This window comes from Salvia miltiorrhiza, chromosome 5, assembly GCF_028751815.1.
Source record: "Salvia miltiorrhiza cultivar Shanhuang (shh) chromosome 5, IMPLAD_Smil_shh, whole genome shotgun sequence".
Taxonomy (NCBI): Eukaryota; Viridiplantae; Streptophyta; class Magnoliopsida; order Lamiales; family Lamiaceae; genus Salvia; species Salvia miltiorrhiza.
In genome coordinates this window covers 52,783,332-52,805,478 of record NC_080391.1, presented here as the reverse complement: position 1 = coordinate 52,805,478, position 22,147 = coordinate 52,783,332, and the positions used below count along the sequence as shown (strand labels likewise).

Sequence of the window (22,147 nt, the reverse complement as noted above, 5' to 3'; positions counted from 1 at the left end):
TCATTTTATTAATTAGCTCATTTTGAGTCTCATCGGTTATAATGTGGAAGCCTTTATAACCTTGTTTGCGTTTAAGTTCGATTATCATACTTGGTATTCTATTTTTATTTTTATTTTTATTTTCTATTTTTATTTTTTTCTATTTTTTTAATATATTTTTCTTCAATTTCAATTTTATTGTACGCTTTAGTTTAATTTATAATTATTAATTAAAATTTATTCCATCCAATTATGATTATAATTATTTATTATTATTATTATTATTATTATTATTATTATTTAATTTTGCTTTTATTACTTAATAGTTTATTATTAGAGTTGACAAATTGAAAGTTAGGGTATATAATTTTTTTTAATTTCAATTTTTTTTAAAATAAAAATTACGTATAATTTATAATATTATAATAAATTTTATATATTTTAAAATTTAGTATTGCAATCTAACGTGTATATTTGTCATGGAAACCAATACAATATTACTCCCTCCGTCCCCAAAATAAGTTCCTCTTTGGGGATGGCACGGATTTTAAGGAAAAGTGGTAAAGTGTATTGATAGTGAAGAAAAATACTCCCTCCGTCCACGAATTAAAGCCCCGTTTGAGGGTGGGCACGGAGACTAAGAAAGCTAAAAAAGGTGTTGTAGATGAAATATAAGGGTAGTTGACTAAAGTGATAAAGTAGTTGACTAAAGTGTTAAAGGTGTTGTGTGGTGGGTCCACTAGTGATAAAGTGTAATAAATATAGAATATAAAAATGATAAAGTTGTTGTAAGGTGGGTCCATTAGTGGCAAAGGGTAGTAAATATAGGAAAAGAAGAAGAGTAAAAAGGTACATAAAGCACAATAGGGCTTTAATTGGTGGACAAAAATTTAAGTGCAAGTAGGGCTTTAATTCGTGGACGGAGGGAGTATGTTATAATTAGTATTGGGAGTGGTGAAAAGGTGAAAAAGTGTTATAATTAGCATTGGGAGTAGTGAAAAAGTGAAAAGTAAGAATAAATAAAGTATTATTAGTGGTGGGGTAGTTGTCCAAAAATGGAAAGAAAGAAAGAGGAACTTATTTGAGGGACGTCCCAAAAAGGAAAAAGAGGAACTTATTTCAGGGACGGAGGGAGTATGATATTTTATACTCCATTAGTCTCTCGTCAATGTATCACTTTGTGGGCAGCATCAATTTTAAGAAAAATATTTGGTAGATAAATATTTTAGGTGTGGTGTTTTTTGAAGGATTAAAATGTAAGAAGTTGTGTGGGATCATCTCCTAAAATAGACTTGATATATTTTTAAGAGACGAACGAAAAAAAAAAAATGACACTTTTCAGGGACGTAAAATAGACTTGATATATTTTTAAGAGACGAACGAAAAAAAAAAATGACAGTTTTCAGGCACGGAGGGAATACATGAACCACAATATCTATTCTCATAGTTAATCCAATTCTTGACTCAAAAGATCCAAACTCCAAACATAAGCAAAGCAGTAAACATCTCATTCACCTTCTTTCTTTCCCTTCCAGAGTATAATCTGCTCATCTTTGAACAAGATAGGAACACACGGAACCAGATCCTACATAACACAAGGAAAACAAGGCTTTATAACTTCCTTCACAAATACAAATATCGACCGAAACAAAATCTGTTTTCATACTCTTAGTTTGACACCAATTTTCTTGCAATCGCTTGAGCCCGCGTGAGTGCAGTCTAATCTCACGACATCGTCACTCTCAAATGCTGTCCTCACTCTCTCCACCACGTTTACGTACACGCCATTTCTAGCTGCAAAGTGACAAAAGAGACGATGTCAAGAATCTGATTTTCTCAAATCTCAGAAATATACAAGTAGTTTACTGAGTTTCATTAGAGGGGGAGAACTAAGTCCTCTGTTTCGCTTCTCCTTAGTTTCTTCAAATGTTAGACCATCAGCCACATTCTTCACTAGCTTGGGATATATCGGTGCGTAAGGCTTCCACAACATCAGTGGAATCTGCGGTCGTTGCTTGGGGTCATAGTTACGCCCACGATATAGGAGGAGGATATTTATGTGACGGTATATAATCTTTCCCCCAGTCTTGTCCTACAAACGCACTGCAACACTCATTAGCTAATAAGAATGAGAGGAAGTTGGTGAGTTTTGAGGGATTGAAACCTCGAGATGGAAGCAAATGTTGTCCATGTCAAGAGTTGGCACCCCCAAGCACTTTATTCTCACAGCCTCAGCCCTTTTCCAATGGCTGTGTATATCTTCAAGTGTGTTATGCGTAACACCTCCTCTTCCTATCACAATTAGCTACCAACTCATCAATCCATCAAGAAAAGGGAAAAGGGAAAATGTTTCATGACTTATAATTGAGTTCAAAATTCCAGCAAGATAGTGAGAACTCTGAAAACAAGAAAGCTAGAGAAGCCTACAACCAAATCAACCTCAGAATCGATCAATTTAAAGTTGTTTATTAAGATTCAGTAATTGATCATACGAGATGATTGAGAGGATGTTTGGCTAAGCTTATTTTAAAGAGCTTATAAGCTATAAGATGTAGTTTCTTAAAAGCTTATAAGTTGTCAACGTGTTTGGATAATTGAGCTTATCGAGTGTGTTATGTGTAACACCTCCTCTTCCTATCACAATTAGGTCCCAACTCATCAATGATCAATCCATCAAGAAAAGGGAAAATGTTTCATGACTCATAATTGAGTGTAAACAAGAAAGGTAGAGAAGCCTACAACTAAATCAACCTCAGAATCTATCGATTTAAAGTTGTTTATTAAGATTCAATAATTGATTATAAGAGATGATTCAGTAAATTGGTAGATTGAGTTTCGAATACAACCTCCAACCCTTCACTTCAAAGTTCAAACACATCCTTAGAGCCATTCAGGTTTAGAAATGAAGTCGAGAGACCATAGTGATTAGATGATGGTAGTTATTTTTCATCTAAAAGATGCAATCAAGAAAAATACTATTCTACATTGATTAGTATCAACTTTTCCTTCACCACCTACCTGTTCATCCCTAAACAGAGCACCTCAACTTATAGAAATACTAGCCAATCGAATTATGGAAAACAGACAACATGATTCCAAAGAAATAAAGATCGATTTTACCCAAATTGATTTGGCGAGAGCAAATGCTGTGGCGATACTTCTCAACGAGCTCAGCGATCTCGTCCTCGGGAATGGGATCTCCTAGAACCTTCTGGCGCTCCTCCGCCAACTTCTCCCAATCGGGCTTCAGCTTGGCCGGGGCGGTAGTCCCGGTCCACTTCCGGTCGAGCCGGCCCGGCCCGAAAGGAGAGAACTTTGGGGGCTCTCTGAAACCAATGGGCTCAACGCCCGGGCTCATCTCCGAGTAAGAGTACATGAAATCAAAGGGCAACTCAGGAACTTTCTCAACGCTATTATTGTTGTTACTATTATCTTTTCGTTGCTTCTCTTTCTTTTTAATGGATTTGGATTTTTTTTCTCTTTGGGGGACGCGTGGGGGAAAAAGGAGGGTCGTAAATTTCTTCGAATTCAGCCACTGCAGATGGCGGAGAGTGGCTGAGGAACCGAGATATGGCGGGAATGTGAGAGAATAAGGAAGGAGAAGGATGGATTGCGCGACGCCATGAAAATAGCTTCGACATGCCTAAGCTTATGTGCTTTGCAGAAAACTTAGAGAGACACCCCAAACTCCTATTTAACATCGATGACGTGCCGCAAAGTTGCGGCATCAATTTTTTATAATATAAATGAAAAAATTAATTTAAAAATCTTATTATATTAATCTATATAATATATAAAAGAGGAGTTTTTTCCTCCATATTTTTCCTCTTTTTTTCTCTCTCTTCTTTTCACCAATTTTCTACTATTTTTTTCTTTTTGTTATTTATATTTTAATCTATATCTATATATATATATGAAAACGCAGTTCTGGGAAGTTATTTTTTTGAGCCAAAATATATAAAAGAGGAGTTTTTTCCTCCATATTTTTCCTCTTTTTTTCTCTCTCTTCTTTTCACCAATTTTCTACTATTTTTTTTCTTTTTGTTATTTATATTTTAATCTATATCTATATATATATATATGAAAACGCAGTTCTGGGAAGTTATTTTTTTGAGCCAAAAATTCAATCCATTTCAAAAAAACGTGTTGCATCAAAAAATGGATTATGATGAGTTGACCGTATTTTTCTCTCATTCTACTTCTTTCTATTAGTTTTTTGTTGCAATTTCTTTTAAATTATTTTTCGGTTTCTTTTCATTTTAAGAATTTTTATTTTTTCCAAAAATTGTGCATTTTGATTAATTAAATATATTCGATATACATATCAAATTAAATATCATTACAAGAGCTTTAATTTGATATATATATATATATATATATATATAGGGAGAGGTTCAAATAAGAACCACTAATAAAATAAGAACGGAGAACCATTTTAAGCCATTCGATCATCAAGATCTACGGTGGATGCATCATCTTGGTGGATGGATGCAGGTGTTGGGTTCGAATCCTCAAGGGAGCAAAAAAATTATTTTTTTCGGATGCATTAAATTTAATAGCTGATGCATTAATTTGTATAGCAGATGCAGTAATTTTATTGGTTCTTATGTTCTCACGAATTGTGGTTCTCACTATAACCGCACCCTATATATATATATATATATATATATATATATATATATATATATATATATATAATATGTAAAAAATTAGTTTAAAATAAAAATTTTATTCAAATAAAAAGTTTCAAAGTTATTTTCTTTTCTCCTTCCTTTCTCTTATTTTATACTACAAGTTTTTTATTAAAAAAGGAAGTTAGCTTTTTCAAATTTATTTTATTTTTATTATTTGTGTTAAAATATTTTGTGAAATCATGGAAACATAATTGTGTAAATTCTGTAAATTTTACTATTATGAAATACAGGAATTTGGATTATCTTTTTATTTATTTGTTATTATTTTCATGAGGTATTTATAGTTTCTTTTTGTGTTGTTTATTTTTTTGTAGAGATATACAAATTATAGTGTTTTAACTTTATAAGTTCAATACAATATTCTTATATTCTCACATAAAATATAGTTTTCAACCATATATAGATATGGTTTTAAACAATTTTCGTAAAATATTTGAATCCCCCAACTTTATGTATTACAAGATTTTTCATAAAACAATTAAATGCACTTTTATTTCAAAATTACCAACTTTCACAGTATATTTTTTAGTCTATATATTTCTTATTCTGCTTTTTTTAATTCCAAGTTCTTTTCTCATTCTTAGAGAAAAATGAGCATAAACAAATTATATTAATATGTTGAGGTTTTTGTTGAAATGACTAAATTTAGAAACAATTACGGAGGTTAAAATTTGCCTTATAACTTCATTAATTAATACCAATAAATTTCAATTTTAGTGACATATGTTAATATGATTAATTAGGCAATAAAAGATCCGACTCGAATTTCATTTTGCTTTTACTATTTTTTTTTGAAATCTGATAAAAAAAAAACACTTGAAAATTTTCATGACTAAGAAACCAAAAGAGAGGCAACATAATTAAATAAAAAAGAAACAGCAATGAAGAAGATATCTTTATCTATTTTTTATATAATTCAAAATAGTCATGCAACAAATTTGAAATTGCATGGTACAATATTGATATTAAATATTATTTTGGTGGTAAATTATTATCTATGTCCCGTAAGAATGTATTACATATGAATATGGAATAGACGCGGGTTTTAAGAAATGGTTGGTAGATAATGTGTTGAGTAGAAATGAATGGTTGTAGTTAAAAAGAGATAATGAGATCATGTTAAAAAATGAAAGTAATACACTCTTATGAGACAGAGAAAAATAAAAAATGTGATACACGGGACAGAGGGGGCATATTTTTGTATCACCACTACAAATTCTATACGTAATTTATCATAACTGACCATATTTTGGTATTTTTACGTAATTTTTTTTCTTAAGTTATAAATTTATTATCCCCGCGTAATTGATCATAAATGACCATATTTTGGTATTTTTACGTAATTTCTTTTATTAAGTTATAAATTTATTATTCCGTGCATCGCACGGGAGTGCATGCTAATAATATATTAAAGAGAAGTTTTCTTCCTCAATTTTTCCATCATTTTCTCTCTCTCTTCTCCCATAATTTTTTTTCACTATTTTTTTTCTTCTATTTTCTATAATTTTAATTTTTTTTTCTTCTAAATATCATCAAATTGATCTATAAAGAAATATTCAATATGCATTTTAAATTTAAGTTCGTAACAAGATCTTTAATATGGTATAAAACTAATAAAAAATGAATAGGTTATTAAAATTTTAAAATATTTTTTTTTCTCTTTGTTAAAATTTTACAACCTTTTGATTTATGTCCGTGTATGAAATATTTATTTATTATTATGTGAAATACTCTATAATAATAATGTGTATATTAATTTTCATTATCAAATAATTTAAAATTATTTAATAATTAGAATTATCATTACATTTTATACATAATTGAAAATTATGTTTTTAAATTCAGAATTTTATTGAGTAATTGATATTTTATTTTTAAACATTTTGTTTGAAACTTATTTTATTTTTAAACATATTTTACATTTATTTATATTTTGATTTTATTTAATATTTATATTTATTTACTGAAAATAATATTTAATTTCGATTTCGCCATGTATCACACGGATGGGCGTACTAGTTTGGTATAATTACTAAATGCATGTAAATTCACAAACTTTAATCAAAATTCATTTTTAATACGAACTTTCAAATTTTCATTTTTTTTTTGCCTTAGACACTAACTCTTACCGTTTGACTAACACCACGCACACCAAATTTTTATTTTTATATACCAACTTTGGGACCTTATTCAATTTTAATAACGAATTCATCTCTGGTGATTTAAAAACACATGTAGCACTCTCCGACGATTTCAAAAAACATGTGGCACTGACGTGGCTTCCCGGCGCACGCTTTAGAAATTTTCGGCCACAAACATTGTCGTTTTATTTTAGCCTCTACACCGATGAGTCTACAGGAGAGAGAGACACACGCGATGGAGAAACATGCGAAGATGACCTGCGTGTTTGTTGCTCACCGGACAAAATCAGAAGAGGACTTCAGCAAGCGGCACGCAGATTCTTGAAACAACGACAGCGGTGAACGAAGTCCAACAATGGCGGCAATTTCGCCTGAACCAAGAGAAAGCTAGGGTTCGAGCGTAGTCTTCGCTGGTGTGTGCATGAGTGAGTTCTTGAGTGACAGAGAACGAGGGAGATAGAGATATATAGTGACTCCTCCCCGAATTTGAGGAGAAGGGACGATGAACTTCGTGAAGAAGAAGAATAACTGAGTTGGGCATATGTGTGACTAAGAGGGGAGGCACAAAAAGAGAAAGAGTAAGACAAAGTGAGGGAGGAAACGACGAAAACTCATGAGCGCTGGCCTCGGCGATTCAGAAGAGGAGCGACAAATTTTGCAAAGGGAGGAGCGGATGGTCTGTGTTTGTAGGTCGGGACTAAAGTAAAACCACAATATTTGTGGCCAAAAGTTAATAGAATATGTGCCGGGAAATCACGTCAATGCAACATTTGTTTTTAAATCGTTGAAAATGAATTCATTATTAAAATTGAATACAACCAAAATTAATGTATAAAAATAAAATTTTGAAAAATCGTATTAAAAATAGATTGTGACTAAAATTTATAAATTTACCTGCATTTAACCCTTACTTTTAAGATAATCTAAAATATATGTACTTTATACTCGCAAAACTGTATCTATGCTTTCCTAAAAAAAAAAACTAAACTATATCCATGCGGACGGCGGACCGTATTCTTTTTAGGATAAATCGATAATTTAGCTTATTTCACATAAGCAAAATGATTAGTATTTTAATATTTGGCTCTAATTTATTTAGCCAAGGATTGTTTTTTATTTTTTAGGTCAAAAGAGATTCGCACGCGTGCATACTAGTAATTAGTTAAGAGAAAGCAAATACAGTATCTGAAACAGATAGAGAGAGAGAGAGGAGAGATAATGGTGTTCTACTTCAAGGCGCGAGCGGAGGCAGGAGGAGATTACACTATCTTCATGGGTTTAGACAAATATGAGAATGAGGAGCTTATCAAATTCGGCTTCCCCGAAGACATTTGGTACCTTCAATTTTCTGCTTCATTTTCTTACTGGAGAGCGATGTCAAATTTAGCTTTTTCCATTTTTGTTTGGTTGAATCTGCTTCAGAAAATTCGGAATTTTGATTCGTTTATGGTAGAACTTAGAGGGGAAAAGGATGCTACATTTTTTTTTACTTTTGTAGCAAATTAGTTTGATTTTACCTGCTTCAGTAACTTTGGGTTTTTGACGCGTCTACGGAAGACGATAAAGAAGGGTTACTGCCTATTTTGGCGGACACAAATGGTGTTTCTCTGAGCTGGTGTGTCTGTGGTAGCTTAAAAGCGACGTCGTTTGTCGATTATTTCTAGATGTGGATAGTGGAAGGAGTTTAGCTGAAAATTGATGTGCATTTAGGCAGACGATTGAGATTTCGTCGAGAATATAAGCTTGATTCTTAGTTGAAAACCATTGTAAGTCACACTTGCTTAGGATGGAAGCTTATGTTTCCTTGAAGGTTGCGAGTTATAGCGTTTTTAACCCTAGAATTGAATTTTGAGTGCCCTATCAAGAGTAGTAGTAGAACCGATTGAACTTGTCATACCATCAACAGCATTAGAGTTAGGGTCAGCCTTGGTTCCCTTCCTGCCAGACCAGTTGCCTTAGCGTCAAGCATTACTCAGCGTCGCTTACTGGAAAAGTGTAACTACACTAAGTTCTTTCACATAGAGATTTAGTGTCAACATTTTATATATAATTTGAGAAAGCTCCTTAAAACTCTTCGTGAACTCCCTACTAAGTTTGGACTATGTTCAACTGAATAAAGTTCTGACATTCATTTCCAGTGCATTCTCTTTTGAGAATCTCACAAAAAGAGTTAATTTAGTATAATCATTAGTACTTTTTTGTTTCAGGTTTTGTATTTGAGAGCTTTTTTTTCAAGTTTGGTATATATTTCATTCTAGACAGTAGATTATACTCTGTTTTGACAGGTCATACAAAAGTGCTGTGCAATTGGTTTCCTGAAGCAAAACTGGAACAATACAATTGAAAATGCGCTTTTGACATAGATATCTTTTTGTAGGTTCCATGTAGACAAGATGTCTTCAGCCCATGTTTATCTCAGACTACCAAAAGGTCAAACCATCGATGATATACCTGAAAGTGTATTGGAAGATTGTGCGCAACTAGTGAAAGCAAATTCCATCCAGGGTAAGTGCCTCTTCCATATGTATTCGTTTTTCTCCTTTTTCCTTTTTAGGTGATTGTTAGTTGATTGAATGAAATGTTGAATCATATATTCAAATTTTGTTTTGGTGAAATGTGTTTTGATTTTGTTAACCAAGCAGGAAACAAAGTAAACAATATTGATGTTGTCTACACTCCCTGGCAAAACCTTAAGAAAACGGCTTCTATGGAAGTTGGGCAAGTTGGTTTCTACAATCAAAAAATGGTGAGAGCTTGCTCAGGCTTTCCTTCTGTCTATTGTGATTGCTTGCTCAAACCCCTGCTGCATGAAGGAATCTTTTGATTTGTGGTTTGGGGTAGAACTTGATTCATATCCTTTTTCTTGCTCAGGTTCGAACCGTGAAAGTGGAAAAACGATTGAATGAGGTAGTTAACAGGTTAAACAAGACAAAGGTTGAAAGAAAGCCAGATCTAAAAGGTGCTTGTATATGCCAGCATCTTTCTCGCTTCCTAGTCTGCCATCTTTCATCATATTCTGACTCATGTTTTGTGTCCAGCTGAACGGGAGGCGGTTAATGCATCCGAAATAGCAGAAAGGAAGCATCAGCTGAGAGACAAAGTGAGTCACTTAACCTTGGTGAAATAATCTATCCAACTCTTTATATTCCTAACTTTGTTGGATCGTTGTCGTGTAATAATGTTTTGCAGAAACGTCGAGAAGAGCTGGAAAAGCTTGAGAAGGAGAGACAGGCTGAGCTGAGGAGCTACAAAAATTTGATGGTGGCGGAGAAGATGACATCCAACAAGGACACAGCATCAGCCAGCAAATCCGTGCAGGAAATTGAAGACGATTTCATGTGATTTTAATTGCGTTTTTTCGCAATGTAAATACAAAACCAAATAGATTTTTGATACACTATTGGTCTTCTTCTAGTCCCAACTTGGTCAAAAATAAGTATTTGGGAACGAAGATGTACAATTTGGAAGAGATGGACTATCATCGAATATGATAGTCTGTTGTTTTCATATATGTAACTATAGTTATAAAGATTGGTCAGGAGTCTTCAAGAATTTGTTGATACTCGATGTTTAAAACACAACAGAATAAATGAATCGAGACTTTTAGCAAAAGATTGATATAATTATAAAAGTACTTTTTGTCTTGCTTTAACTCAAATAAATTTTACGTGGTATTCACTATTCAGATTAACAAACAAAGAAATATTCTTACATATACATTTTTAGAGCAAAATATTGAAGGTGACTTTGCCAAAAAGTGGTGACTGATGGAGATTGGAGATGCTCTGAGGATATGTACATATATAGAGAGATAGAGAGACTTCAATTATATAATTTTGGTGATTATTTAAAAGTTAAGTAGTTTGATAAAGAAATCATTTAAACTAATACGTAAAAAAAGGGAAAAAAATGTCAGAAGTGGGATTTGAACCCACGCCCTCGTAAGAGGACCAGAACTTGAGTCTGGCGCCTTAGACCACTCGGCCATCCTGACTACTTTGTTTAATATGTTTCACATATATAATGGAATTATACTCAATGAAATGTGAATGAAAACACTTAAAATCAATATATATGTTAATTATGATAGAGGTGTATATGCTTACAAAATTTGGTACATGCATCATATTTGTAATTTAGTAATCTAATGCATATATATTAATTTATATTTAAAACTGCTATATATACATATTATTTAATCTAAAATTTCATAATTTTATGTATGTAGCATATATTCAAAAAAAAAAAAAAATCAATTGTACACTTACACAAAAATTAATTAGAAGTTTGTTTGAGAAAGTAATAAAACGTTTAACAAATAAAAGGCCGCGCACTTGCATAGAAAAAGATTGATGTTACACTTAAAAGATGTTGTTCAACCTAAAGTGTACATCTAGATTGTTCGCAAGAGAACGAGATCAATCATAGAGTGATAAGTTGAGGTGTATATGCTTACAAAATTTGGTACATGCATCATATTTGTAATTTAGTAATCTAATGCATATATATTAATTTATATTTAAAACTGCTATATATACATATTATTTAATCTAAAATTTCATAATTTTATGTATGTAGCATATATTCAAAAAAAAAAAATCAATTGTACACTTACACAAAAATTAATTAGAAGTTTGTTTGAGAAAGTAATAAAACGTTTAACAAATAAAAGGCCGCGCACTTGCATAGAAAAAGATTGATGTTACACTTAAAAGATGTTGTTCAACCTAAAGTGTACATCTAGATTGTTCGCAAGAGAACGAGATCAATCATAGAGTGATAAGTTGCCCAAGTCATATCGACGAAAAAGACTTAACAGGACTAGCAATTTATATGTCACACACGGAAAATAAATACATCATAAATATTATATCCAACTAGTTCAACATTTGTTTCTAGAAAATCAAAAGTAAATTCAAAGTAAAAACAAAAATGATTATAAAATGAATAACAAGAGGAAAAACGAGTTTAGGATCCATGAATATTCGTCTCGAGAGTTAACACGTTAGTAAAAGATGAGTACAATCTATCAATCCTAACAACACATTTACGTAATAACTCAATGCAATAACTTTCGTATTCATGCTTTGAGACTATGCAAAATAATTAATTAGAACTAACAAATCAATTAAGATTACACGTTTTCGATCAACGTTGATTAAACCATGATTCAACAATAAATTCATCTCTTGATCTCATTCATCGTTTACAAAGATTAATCAATGACCAATTGATAATCATAACAAGAACAATTTAATCAACAAGCACAAATCAATCACAAATAATTTTAACTGATCAATTTGAATATCTCGAACTCTAGAATAGGAAATTAGTTCATAATGCTATAGGAATTAAAGTAGGAGAAAAAACAATCCATAGAATGAAAGCAAAGAAGAAAGATAAAATAATTCTTATTAAATTAGAGTGCAAATCCGTTCCCAATGCGTAAAGAAATCAAAATTAAATGATAAACTAAGGTTTTCCTAGAGTTCTAGCTTCATAAGAGAGAAAAGATAAAAGTTACAGGTAAAAGCTTAGAGTTTGATGTGTTAAAACTGCTTTTTAGGTACCATTAAGCTAGAAACCGTCCCAGTCAGCCCGATTGACAGTGAATAGCGGCTGATTGGGCATTCTGCTTCTGATACTCAACCTGGTTGACTGTGCGCCGGGGCGCGCTACATTATATGTCCAATTTTTTTCAACTAGTCACCCTGATTCATTGTGCGCTATGGTTAGCAAGACTAGTACACCCTTTTTTGCATCATTGTGAGCTTACTTTAAGATTTTTAAACGGTTAATGTTAATATCTTTTCTTCCACACCTAAAGCATCACAAGTTCACACTAAACTCAATTTATACACAAAATTATCACTACACAACACAAGTTTGCAAAAAGTACAACTAAACTAACTAGAGAAAATAACACAAACTATAAAAAATACTCTAAACTATAAAAAATATACTTTAAACCCTCAAACTATCAGGTTTGTATAAAAAAAAATAGAAAATGCTAAAAATTCGTGCATTTACCCTATTTTTTATAAAATAGATATTGTTCAAATTTTTTGTTAATAGTTATCCAAAATTTAATTAGAAAATTTTATAAACTTAATGGATGATAGAAGAAAATGAAAACCCATTATTCATTCTCTATAATAAAAAAGATATAATAAAAAAGACATCGGCACATCTGCATTTCATTAACTCGAAAAAAAGATGACTCGTATTTAACAAACACAAACGAAAAAACAAACGACGTCGTTTAAGACGGGTGCCTGGAACACCCCCCTTCGGCATGCTCCCGGCAACATCAATTGCCTTCATCGCACGTCGAGGGGGAGTGCACCAGCGCAGCTACAGATAACCTATCTACCGAGCCCTCTCGTCTGGCGCGTGTTGTACGACTTGCAGTCGGGACATTTATGCGCCACGACGTGATACTTCACCTCGGAGTTGCGCCCGCAGTCGTTGCACAGAATCCACACCTGCGATCAGAAAGCAGAATCAACACACAGGTATACACGGCACCCGACTGGCTGGGGAGGGGGTTTGGGGGGGGGGGGGGAGTGGGGAGTTACCATCTTGTTTTCACAATATGGTGGCATCGGTGTGGCAGCAATCTCTAAATCAAACTTCTCCCACACTTTCGACATATCACACACGGACTTCGAGCAGATGGGGCAAGCGTACCTGCTTAGAAGATCACGTTGTTAGGTTCAATGTTGACTCCATCAATGTTAGACGATTAAATGTAAACAAGAGAGAGAGAGAGAGAGAGTTACTGATAGTGCTCCTGCATCTCTTCCAAGCAGGCCTTGTGAATGGTGTGCCCGCAGGGCAGAGCAATGACGTCATTTCTCGACTCAAATAGATACTGCACACAACAGATACGAGTTGGGTTCAGTCGGGGTCGGGCTGAACAAGAAAAGGCAACAATGGGAAGAGAGGGGCACGTGAACTAACCTCGAAGCAAACGGGACAGTCCTGGTGCATTGCCCTCTCCACGCAAGGATGGCTGCTCTTCAGAAGCGCGGAGTAACAGCAACCTACATATAAAAGAGAGAGAGAGAGAGAGAGTGATGTGAGAAACGGGATAGGATCGGATCCAGTCGAGAGTGCTAAAGAAATAAGCAAAGACTCACCGCATTTGTTGCAGTGGAAGAAATTCTTGGAGCCCCCAATCCTGCAACACCAGGAATCAAGCATTATTGAAATGTTTAATAATCTTGTCCACTTAAATCAAGTGAACGATTCATCTTGTTGAAATACAAGTTATGCAAGGAGCAGTCGGATCCATATAGCTCCTTAATACAGGAAGGTAGAGGGCGTAGGATCAGATTACGTACCTGCAAATGCCACAACCATTACAATGGTACTGCTCTTTAGATGTCTGTAAAAGGGAAAAACTATAATCAGCCATTGAAGGTCGATATTTCAAAATCACCAAATCTTCTGTGCAACGGTTTGGGTGTTTCGTAACAAGATGATTTCTAATCTGGAACGTATGCTTTTCGACTGGGTGCATTCGTAAATATACTTACATCATCATCAAACAGCTTGCAAATGCCACAGAAGTATCTTCCCATGCATACACCACAATTTTCGCAAACTTGTCGAGCCTGAAAAACCCACCAAAAGCAACCGTATTAGAGGATGTTGGGGGCACAAGTCTTCTTGTATTTATTTTAGATAAAAGGAGAAGTTCTCGTTTGAAATGCGTATAAACACCAACCTCCTGTTCAGTATCACAAAGTGAACATATGACCTGAAAATCACAAAACCCATGCATTTTCAGGAAATAAGCACAAGCCTTGAGCCGAAAGGTGAAAAAACTAATCCTCTCAAGGAAATATTGCAGTAAAAAAACATAGGAAAAAGAAGCTGAAAAAGAAAGATCCAACACGTATCTTACCTTCTCAACCGAGTGGCGAGGGATATCATGTCTGAGCTTCTGCTCGATGCTAATACTATTCTGTTTATAAAGAAATAGAAAAGTCGGGAGTTATTTCGTGTTTAAACAATAGTCGGATACTGAACAAACATCAGAAAAGGACTTCAATAGAAAAGCATTTGTGTAACTGAATGGAATGCCCAAATTACCTTTGCCTCATTATGACAGTGACGGCAACTGAAGATCTCATTACAACACGGAGCTCTAATGCGACACCTCCGACGATAGTGGGAACATCTGTTGGACCAAGCATCATGTTTCAGCACAAAATCATGGTATATGCTAGCATGCAAAGCTGAGAGACCATACCCGTATTGCATGTGCCCTTCATCTAATCTTTCAGTACCAGCGATCTTTCCCAGGGTCGTCAGCTCATTCTCTGCAATGTGTTCTTCATGCGAACGCTGCAGTTCCAAATCACAACGCTCGACACATGTTGTGCCAGAATATTCAACAGCCGCAGACGCCATTGAATTGTATGGATGGAGGAATAACAACTAACTAGCAGCTGATAAATGAGCAAAGCACCTGCATTCAGAAAAATATTTAGGAAGAGCCTAATCCTATTTACGCTTTCTAATCTAGTCGCCCTCCAGACGGGCGAAAACCTCAAGATCGTGCAGCTTCTGTTGCACGTTTGCTCCATAGCAACAGAATCAGCAACAATAAAATCCAACTAAGGTTGAACAGCTCCAATCACGAAACCTCGCACACGGAGGAGAAATTCCTGAAAACAAGTTTGGTTTACAAGAAACCCCAACAACACAAATATCATGCAGCATTCCGGAACTTCAAATCTTCAAGCTGGGGATATTGTCCATTTCTGGAAAATCGATCGCTCAAAACCTATTGTCAAAGCAGTAGAAAAATGAATCATGCCCCTTTTAAAGTCAAAAGAAGAAAAGGTTGAAGTCTGAGAGATTGATTGCAGGGATGAGTGTGTTATATCCTAGTCCTCGAGAGGACAGACCCACCTCCTTTCAGGGTTCGTGATCTTTTCCTCACAGCATAATTAACAGAAATTCACTAACTCTCCCAAACGTGTTGGTATTTTCATCGACTACTCCACTTTTAAATAGAATAAAATGTAAGGCTAGCCCGTTAAGTCAGTATATATCCAACTGACCCACTCAAATGGATGACGCACTCCAAGGAGGTAAACATTCGATAAATGAATAAGCAACCTTATGCACTTTATGGATGGAGTTCAGTGATGCGTGTACTTTTCCAAGGTAAAAATGTAGAGCATAACTATCACTTCCCTGTCCCTCAGGCATATGGCTCGAAATTGAAAGACAACAGACTGAAGCAAAAAAGAAACCCAATGGAAATTAAACTTGATTCACATACAGAATAGGGAATAGCTCACGTCCTAACAGAATTCGCTACCTACTAAAAAGAATTTGTCTGTGAAACAACATAAAATCAAAGGGTGGTGCCAAAGAGCTGCAGCTTGATATTCCAGAACAGAAGTAACTCTCTACAAGAATAGTAACAAACAAGAGAAAGTCCTATATGCTGAGAAACTCCACGCCACACTAACACTTGGATCAGGATCTACGGAGACATCTTAGACGGTTCTTCCCTAGTATCATTGAAATAGAGGTTGAAATTGAGCTAAAACCACAAGCCCTCTAATTGTCCAAAGTTATACCATCATTTCCAACTAACACGCCATTCAAGTAATACAACAACATTAAGGGGCCGTTTACTTTGAATGATAGATGGATGGATAAAATAATCCAAGCTGATATACCATTTACATTGATGGATTGCTTGATTTTGAACTTGTTTAACCATCTTATCCCACAAATACTCAATCATATGTTTTTATCAATTTATCCTATCATTCAAAGTAATCGCATGATCTAGTCTTGTATAAAACCTCATTCCTTTAAGAAAGGGGTTACAATAGTGCTGCCCACACTCTATAGATGAACAAAATTGAGAGAAACTAGCTCCTCTTCAACCTTACACACAACTTGAAAGAAACAAGGGGCAAAAATAGATAATCCATGAAGATGCTTGTTCTCTAACATCTGTTTTCTGTATAAGATAGAATATCAAGAAGCAAGGAATGATCTCATACCGGCAAGCAAAGCAAAATCATCCCAAAACTTCATCCACTGAAGATCTAAGGTCATGGTCTTACATTCACAAAATATCTCACATCCAAATACGAAGACACATATCACAGAGATAAATAGCTAGCCAACATATTAAGCACAATATGTTAAATCCATTCACAAAACATTTCACATCTATAAATGCAGACACATCTTCACAGAGATAAATAGCTAGAACAAGATCTTAGATTCATGATGATCAAAGAGTGTAAACACAGCACAAATTCTATTGCAAACTGCATTTCACTTTCTACAATCCCTAACCATCACATAATCAGCAGCAAGAGAGATATCAAAGCCAAACCACCACACCAAAAGACACACGCTGAGAGCATGTTGCATCCCTATGATAAGCTAATCAAGCAGACAAATCCCATCAACAAACTCAAGCCTCCATCTTTCAGTTCCTCAAGAAAAGCCACAAAACTACACCATAATGAGTCAAGATCAAATTTTTAAATAAACTTTCAGAAAATAGCGACCTTTAAAATTGCGATCTCCTTCGCAATCACCTCGTCGTGATCAGATCTTCTTTCTTGCACCAAAAATGTGTACCGCCAGCAGCATATACCGAGCAAAATATGAGAGAGAAGAGAGAGAGAAACCGAGTAGAGCGATAAACACACAATTCAACGATGTATATAGATTGAAGAAGGCGAAAAAAAATCAGTTTTTATTGAAAAAATGAATGATGGGATGTGGGTTTGAGGGTGGCGTGGCATGCATACAATGAATGGAGACAAAAAATGGGTGATTTGGATTGAAAGCAAAGGCTCAGACAGCTGAAAGGGTTGCTTTCTGAATTTTCTTTCCTTGACTTTTCTAGAGAATTCGGAAAATGTAAAAAGCCCCTCGGAAACCACTTGTGTAATTGTGTTGATTGTGCCCACCAAATTTAGTTTTCTATTTTCATTTTTTTTTTCTTGCTTTAATTTTATATACTTTACTTTACATTTATAAATTAATTAAGGTTTATTCCATTTAATTATAAACTTTAATTATTTTTTTATTATTTTATTTTACTTTTATTAGTTCATAATTCATTATTAGGATTGACATATTCAAAATAGAGTATATCGTTTTTTAAAAATTGTTCTTCAAAATGGAATTTAAATATAAATTTTAATACTAGTATAATAAATTTTATATTTATAAATATATTAAATTAAATAATAAAATATAATGACGCATTTGAGAAATTATAAAAATCGAATCACGTCAAATAAAAACGCGTGGTCGTATACTTTCAATTTTGGTGAATTATTATGCAAGACTAGACAAAATTATATCTTTATTAATGAATATAGAATATTAGAACATCTGTAGTGGGACTCATAGAACATGGGACTCATAGAACATGGGACACATAGAACAGGCGCACGCTCGCGGCTCGCGTAAGTCCCACCCAATGTTGCGCCATCAAGACTTGCTCCGGGCTTCCAGCTCTGCGTCCGACTTAGGACGAGAGGTGGCGCATGCATAGCATCGCCCCCAATAGTAATTAAGTAGGAAATAAGAAAAATAAAAACTAGAACAGACAGACTTTTGAAAGAACTCACAGATTTTGTTTTCTTAAGAGCCCTTATGGTCTCTTAGAGATGAGAAAGAGACTCTCTTGAGGTAGGGACCACTTTTAAGAGCTCATATGACTCTCCACTATAGATGCTCTTATCAAATTTGTATTGGACTCAAATTCCATGTCCACATTTTATGTGCATGACTTGTAATTCCATATTAAATTTGAAATTTTGATAATCTTTATTTTAATTTTAAAAAAATAGAAAAAAATTGTAATTAATAATGGGATATGAATAAGACATCAAAAAGTGAAATAAGAAATACTAACGAGTGTGCGGTGTATTGAGCTAGCGGGAGGAGGTTAATGCCCAAGATCTGAGGTCCTGGGTTCAAAACCTTCATTGCGCAGTCTTTGAATTTATTTATTTATATATAAAAAATACCTAATGAAATTTATCAATACACATGGTTTGAGTATGTAATTTAAGATTTAAGAGATTGTTCCGATAATATTAGTTTATTATATTTAGTTAAGTATATGAACACAGTATTTAACAAAAACTAATGCACCTAATTTAGATAAGTAAAGAAAAGGAGATTAAAATTTGATTTTTTAAACCACAAGTACTATAATTCGATAGTATCTCCTCTACTTGTCAAAATAGAAATAAGACTTAATATTATTATAAATGTCCAATTTGTTTACTTTTTCAAATGAATTATTTAAGATTACGTGTGTTGGTCAAGCGGTAAGGAATTAATACCTAAATCAAAAGATTTTTAGTTCAAGTCCCTTATGGTGTGATCTTTAATTAAATTTTTTTATTTATACGTATATTATTAATTTATCAACTGAATTATTTAAAAAAAATTGTAAAAAAAAGAGATAGAATTTCAACCATTACTTTTTTTATTTTCTTACTTTATTTTTCAATGGAGTCTCGTAATTATTAAAATTATTTATTTTAAAAATAAATAAATAAATAAATAGAGGGATAAAGTGCCAATGTTAGACAATGGTTCCTTTTTCTTTTTGGCGTTGTTGAAAGTTGAAAGTTGGTGGTGAGATTACGCGTGTTTTAGATTGATGCGGGTCCCATTCACACTGACCAATCAATTGCTGATGTGGAAGGATTAGCATCTTCATTTAACAACAATATCTTTAAAGGCTGACGTGACAACCCAATCATTCGCCCTCATCCAATCACCAACCAATTCCTTAAATCTCTCTCTTTCAATTTTAATCACATTTTCGACAGTTTTTTTCCTTTTTTTTGGATAGATGTTTTTTTTTTTTTTTTTTTTTTTACGTAGGAAGTGATTTTTTTTTTTCATGACCCCTCTTTTGGAAACAATATCAATTATTCGATTATTAAATAATACTCCCTCCGTCCCCAAAATAAGTTCCTCTTTGGTGACGGCACAGGTTTTAAGGAAAATAATAAAGTGTATTGATAGTGAAAAAAAATACTCCCTCCGTCCATGAAAGAACTTCCTAGGAGAGAGTGACATGGATTTTAAAAAATATATTGTTGAGAGTGTTGAGAGTGGATAAAAGGTAGTTGAGTGTATTGAGAGTGGTGAAAAGATGATATAATTAATATTGAGAGTTGTGAAAAATGAAAAGTAAGAGGATTATAAGTGGTGGGGTATAGTCCAAAAATAGGTAGGAAGTTCTTTTGTGGACGTCCCAAAAAGGAAAGATAGGAAGTTCTTTCGTGGACGGAAGAGAGTATGTTATAATAAGTATTGAGAGTGGTGAAAAAGTGAAAAAGTGTTATAATTAGTATTGAGAGTGGTGAAAAAGTGAAAAGTAAGAATAAATAAAGTATTATTAGTGGTGGGGTAGTTGTCCAAAAATAGAAAGAAAGAAAGAGGAACTTATTTGGGGGACGTTCCAAAATGAAAAAAGATGAACTTATTTCAAGGACGGAGGGAGTACTCTATTTCAATATAAATGTCTTATAATTTTTGGACACGAAAATTAAAAAATATGTAAAAAGTAAATAAAGTGAATTGATGAAAATTATTTAAATATTAGATATAGAGAAATATAATATATTGCCAAAAAAGGAATGAGACATTTATTTTGGAACGTCTCAATATGAAAAGTGAGATATTTATATTGGGATGGAGGGAGTAATAACTTTGATTCAAATTCTAATAAAAAAATAAATTTAAATTAATACTTTAATAATCACCACGTTCAATTTAAAAGTTGGCGTGCAAAATAAGATTAAAGGGGGTGTATTCAATTAAGAATTTAAAATATTTCTACACTTTTTATAATTTATGGATTCTGCTAATTCTATGTATAGTTTAGCATATTCTATTAAATTGATTTATCTCTATTTTTATGGACTTTATAAATCTATAGATTATTATAATAAAAAATATACTCCTCCCGTCTCACAAAAATATGAACAATTGAGAGTGACACGGGTCTTAAGAAATATTAGTTGAAAATTATTGTGAGTAGAAAATAGGTCTCACTTTATAAAGTGTTGTGAGAGTAATGAATTAATTAAGAAAAAATAGTAGTGAGCCATAATTGTTTTTTTGTGAATAAGTATAAAAAGGAGGGTTAAAAAGTAAGGGGGTAATGTACAAAAAAGGAAATGTTCATGTTTTTGTGAGACATCCCAAAATACAAAAGTGTTCATGTTTTTGTGAGTCGAGGGGAGTATGATATACTCCTTCCGTCTTACGAAGCATGACACAGTTTCCTTTTTGGTCTGTCCCACGAAGCATGACACGTTTCTAAAAATGGCAAAAAATTTACCCTTTATTCATATTTTCACTTTTTCACCTACCACATTTAACACACAAAATATCAATTTCTTAATTCACGTGCCGAAAAGAAATGTGTCATGCTTCATGGGATGTACGGGAGTAATAAATGCTCCCTCCGTCCCACAAATCTTGACATGTATTCTTTTTTGGACCGTCCCACGAATCTTGACACATTTCCAAATAAGGTAATAATTAGTCTAAAAACAAAGGGTCTTAATTATATTCTCTCTCATATTTTGTCACTTTATTACTTCTATCTCATACTTTATCACTTTTGTACTTTATTATCTACGCACTTAAGATACTAATCTACCTCTTTAATTTCCATGCCGAAATTAAGCGTGTCAAGATTCGTGAGACAGAGGAAGTAATACAAATTGAAATATCTATAAATTTTTAAATACAAAAAATTCTTTAAATTCTGAATTAAATATACCTCCAAGTGTTAGATAATTATCACGCAAAACTTTAACATTTATATACAAAATTAAAATTAGAATTTGATAACAAGGGTTCAACAAAATTTTCATATTAACTACAGTGAACTTGTGAATGATGTGAGTGCTTATTTTTTTATATGTATGACCTACCTACAAGATTGATGGATTTGGTCATTTGTAAGGGTATATAAAATTTAAAATGATCTGAAAATAATTAACATGCCTCATTAGTTTTTTTCTCTATTTTTTAATTTGAATTGAAACACAACCAATTATGCTAACAACTTTTGTTTATAAATTTCAACATATTTAGACATTTAGCAGATATTTTTATATGAACTTGAAACGACAACATGGAGTAAAATAACTTTAATCAATTCATAATGGACACATGTATATAAATAAACTTTATGAACATTTAAGTTAAAAAAATATCAAAGAAATACTCCTAATACATTTAAGTTAATAATTTTATTTATCTCCTAATACATTTTTCAATAAAAAT

At 33.2% G+C, this 22,147-nt stretch overlaps 2 protein-coding genes, 1 non-coding gene and 1 pseudogene across 9 annotated transcripts; 1 reads left to right on the top strand and 3 right to left on the bottom strand.

Annotated features, from left to right (window-relative positions):
• Positions 1 to 1,322: 1,322 nt before the first annotated feature.
• LOC131024945 (CRS2-associated factor 2, mitochondrial-like) lies at positions 1,323 to 3,669 on the bottom strand (annotated as a pseudogene).
• Positions 3,670 to 7,841: 4,172 nt separating this feature from the next.
• On the top strand, positions 7,842 to 10,426 carry LOC131024968 (uncharacterized). The gene is made up of 6 exons (XM_057954560.1): positions 7,842 to 8,148; positions 9,192 to 9,319; positions 9,457 to 9,560; positions 9,686 to 9,773; positions 9,853 to 9,914; positions 10,004 to 10,426. The coding sequence occupies exons 1-6, from the start codon at positions 8,033 to 8,035 to the stop codon at positions 10,154 to 10,156; spliced, it is 651 nt and encodes a 216-aa protein (XP_057810543.1). The 5' UTR covers positions 7,842 to 8,032; the 3' UTR covers positions 10,157 to 10,426.
• A 298-nt stretch (positions 10,427 to 10,724) lies between these two features.
• On the bottom strand, positions 10,725 to 10,808 carry TRNAL-CAA (transfer RNA leucine (anticodon CAA)). Its single transcript has one exon. It is a non-coding gene; the product is annotated as a tRNA-Leu (tRNA).
• A 2,173-nt stretch (positions 10,809 to 12,981) lies between these two features.
• LOC131024953 (probable E3 ubiquitin-protein ligase RZFP34) lies at positions 12,982 to 17,726 on the bottom strand. Of its 7 annotated transcripts, none has more exons than XM_057954536.1 (13): positions 17,374 to 17,653; positions 15,374 to 15,611; positions 15,075 to 15,293; positions 14,915 to 15,002; positions 14,727 to 14,786; positions 14,547 to 14,579; positions 14,356 to 14,433; positions 14,161 to 14,204; positions 13,957 to 13,997; positions 13,778 to 13,860; positions 13,597 to 13,688; positions 13,393 to 13,504; positions 12,982 to 13,299 (listed from the first exon to the last, which is right to left on the bottom strand). In XM_057954536.1, the coding sequence occupies exons 3-13, from the start codon at positions 15,233 to 15,235 to the stop codon at positions 13,180 to 13,182; spliced, it is 912 nt and encodes a 303-aa protein (XP_057810519.1). In that variant the 5' UTR covers positions 15,236 to 15,293; positions 15,374 to 15,611; positions 17,374 to 17,653; the 3' UTR covers positions 12,982 to 13,179. The 7 variants fall into 7 exon arrangements, with proteins under 7 accessions (XP_057810519.1, XP_057810516.1, XP_057810515.1 ...); XM_057954533.1 differs by having other exon boundaries at positions 13,393 to 13,507; positions 17,374 to 17,621; XM_057954532.1 differs by having other exon boundaries at positions 13,393 to 13,507; positions 15,075 to 15,611; positions 17,374 to 17,726.
• Positions 17,727 to 22,147: the final 4,421 nt, after the last annotated feature.

Coding starts and splice junctions, on each gene's coding strand:
- LOC131024953 (XM_057954532.1), bottom strand. CDS start 15,235: ATGGCGTCTGCGGCTGTTGAATATTCTGGCACAACATGTGTCGAGCGT. Junction 13,508..13,596: donor GAGATGCAGGAGCACTATCA/GTAACTCTCTCT, acceptor TGATCTTCTAAG/CAGGTACGCTTGCCCCATCT. Junction 13,300..13,392: donor CATATTGTGAAAACAAGATG/GTAACTCCCCAC, acceptor TTCTGATCGCAG/GTGTGGATTCTGTGCAACGA.
- LOC131024968 (XM_057954560.1), top strand. CDS start 8,033: ATGGTGTTCTACTTCAAGGCGCGAGCGGAGGCAGGAGGAGATTACACT. Junction 8,149..9,191: donor GGCTTCCCCGAAGACATTTG/GTACCTTCAATT, acceptor ATCTTTTTGTAG/GTTCCATGTAGACAAGATGT. Junction 9,915..10,003: donor AGCATCAGCTGAGAGACAAA/GTGAGTCACTTA, acceptor AATGTTTTGCAG/AAACGTCGAGAAGAGCTGGA.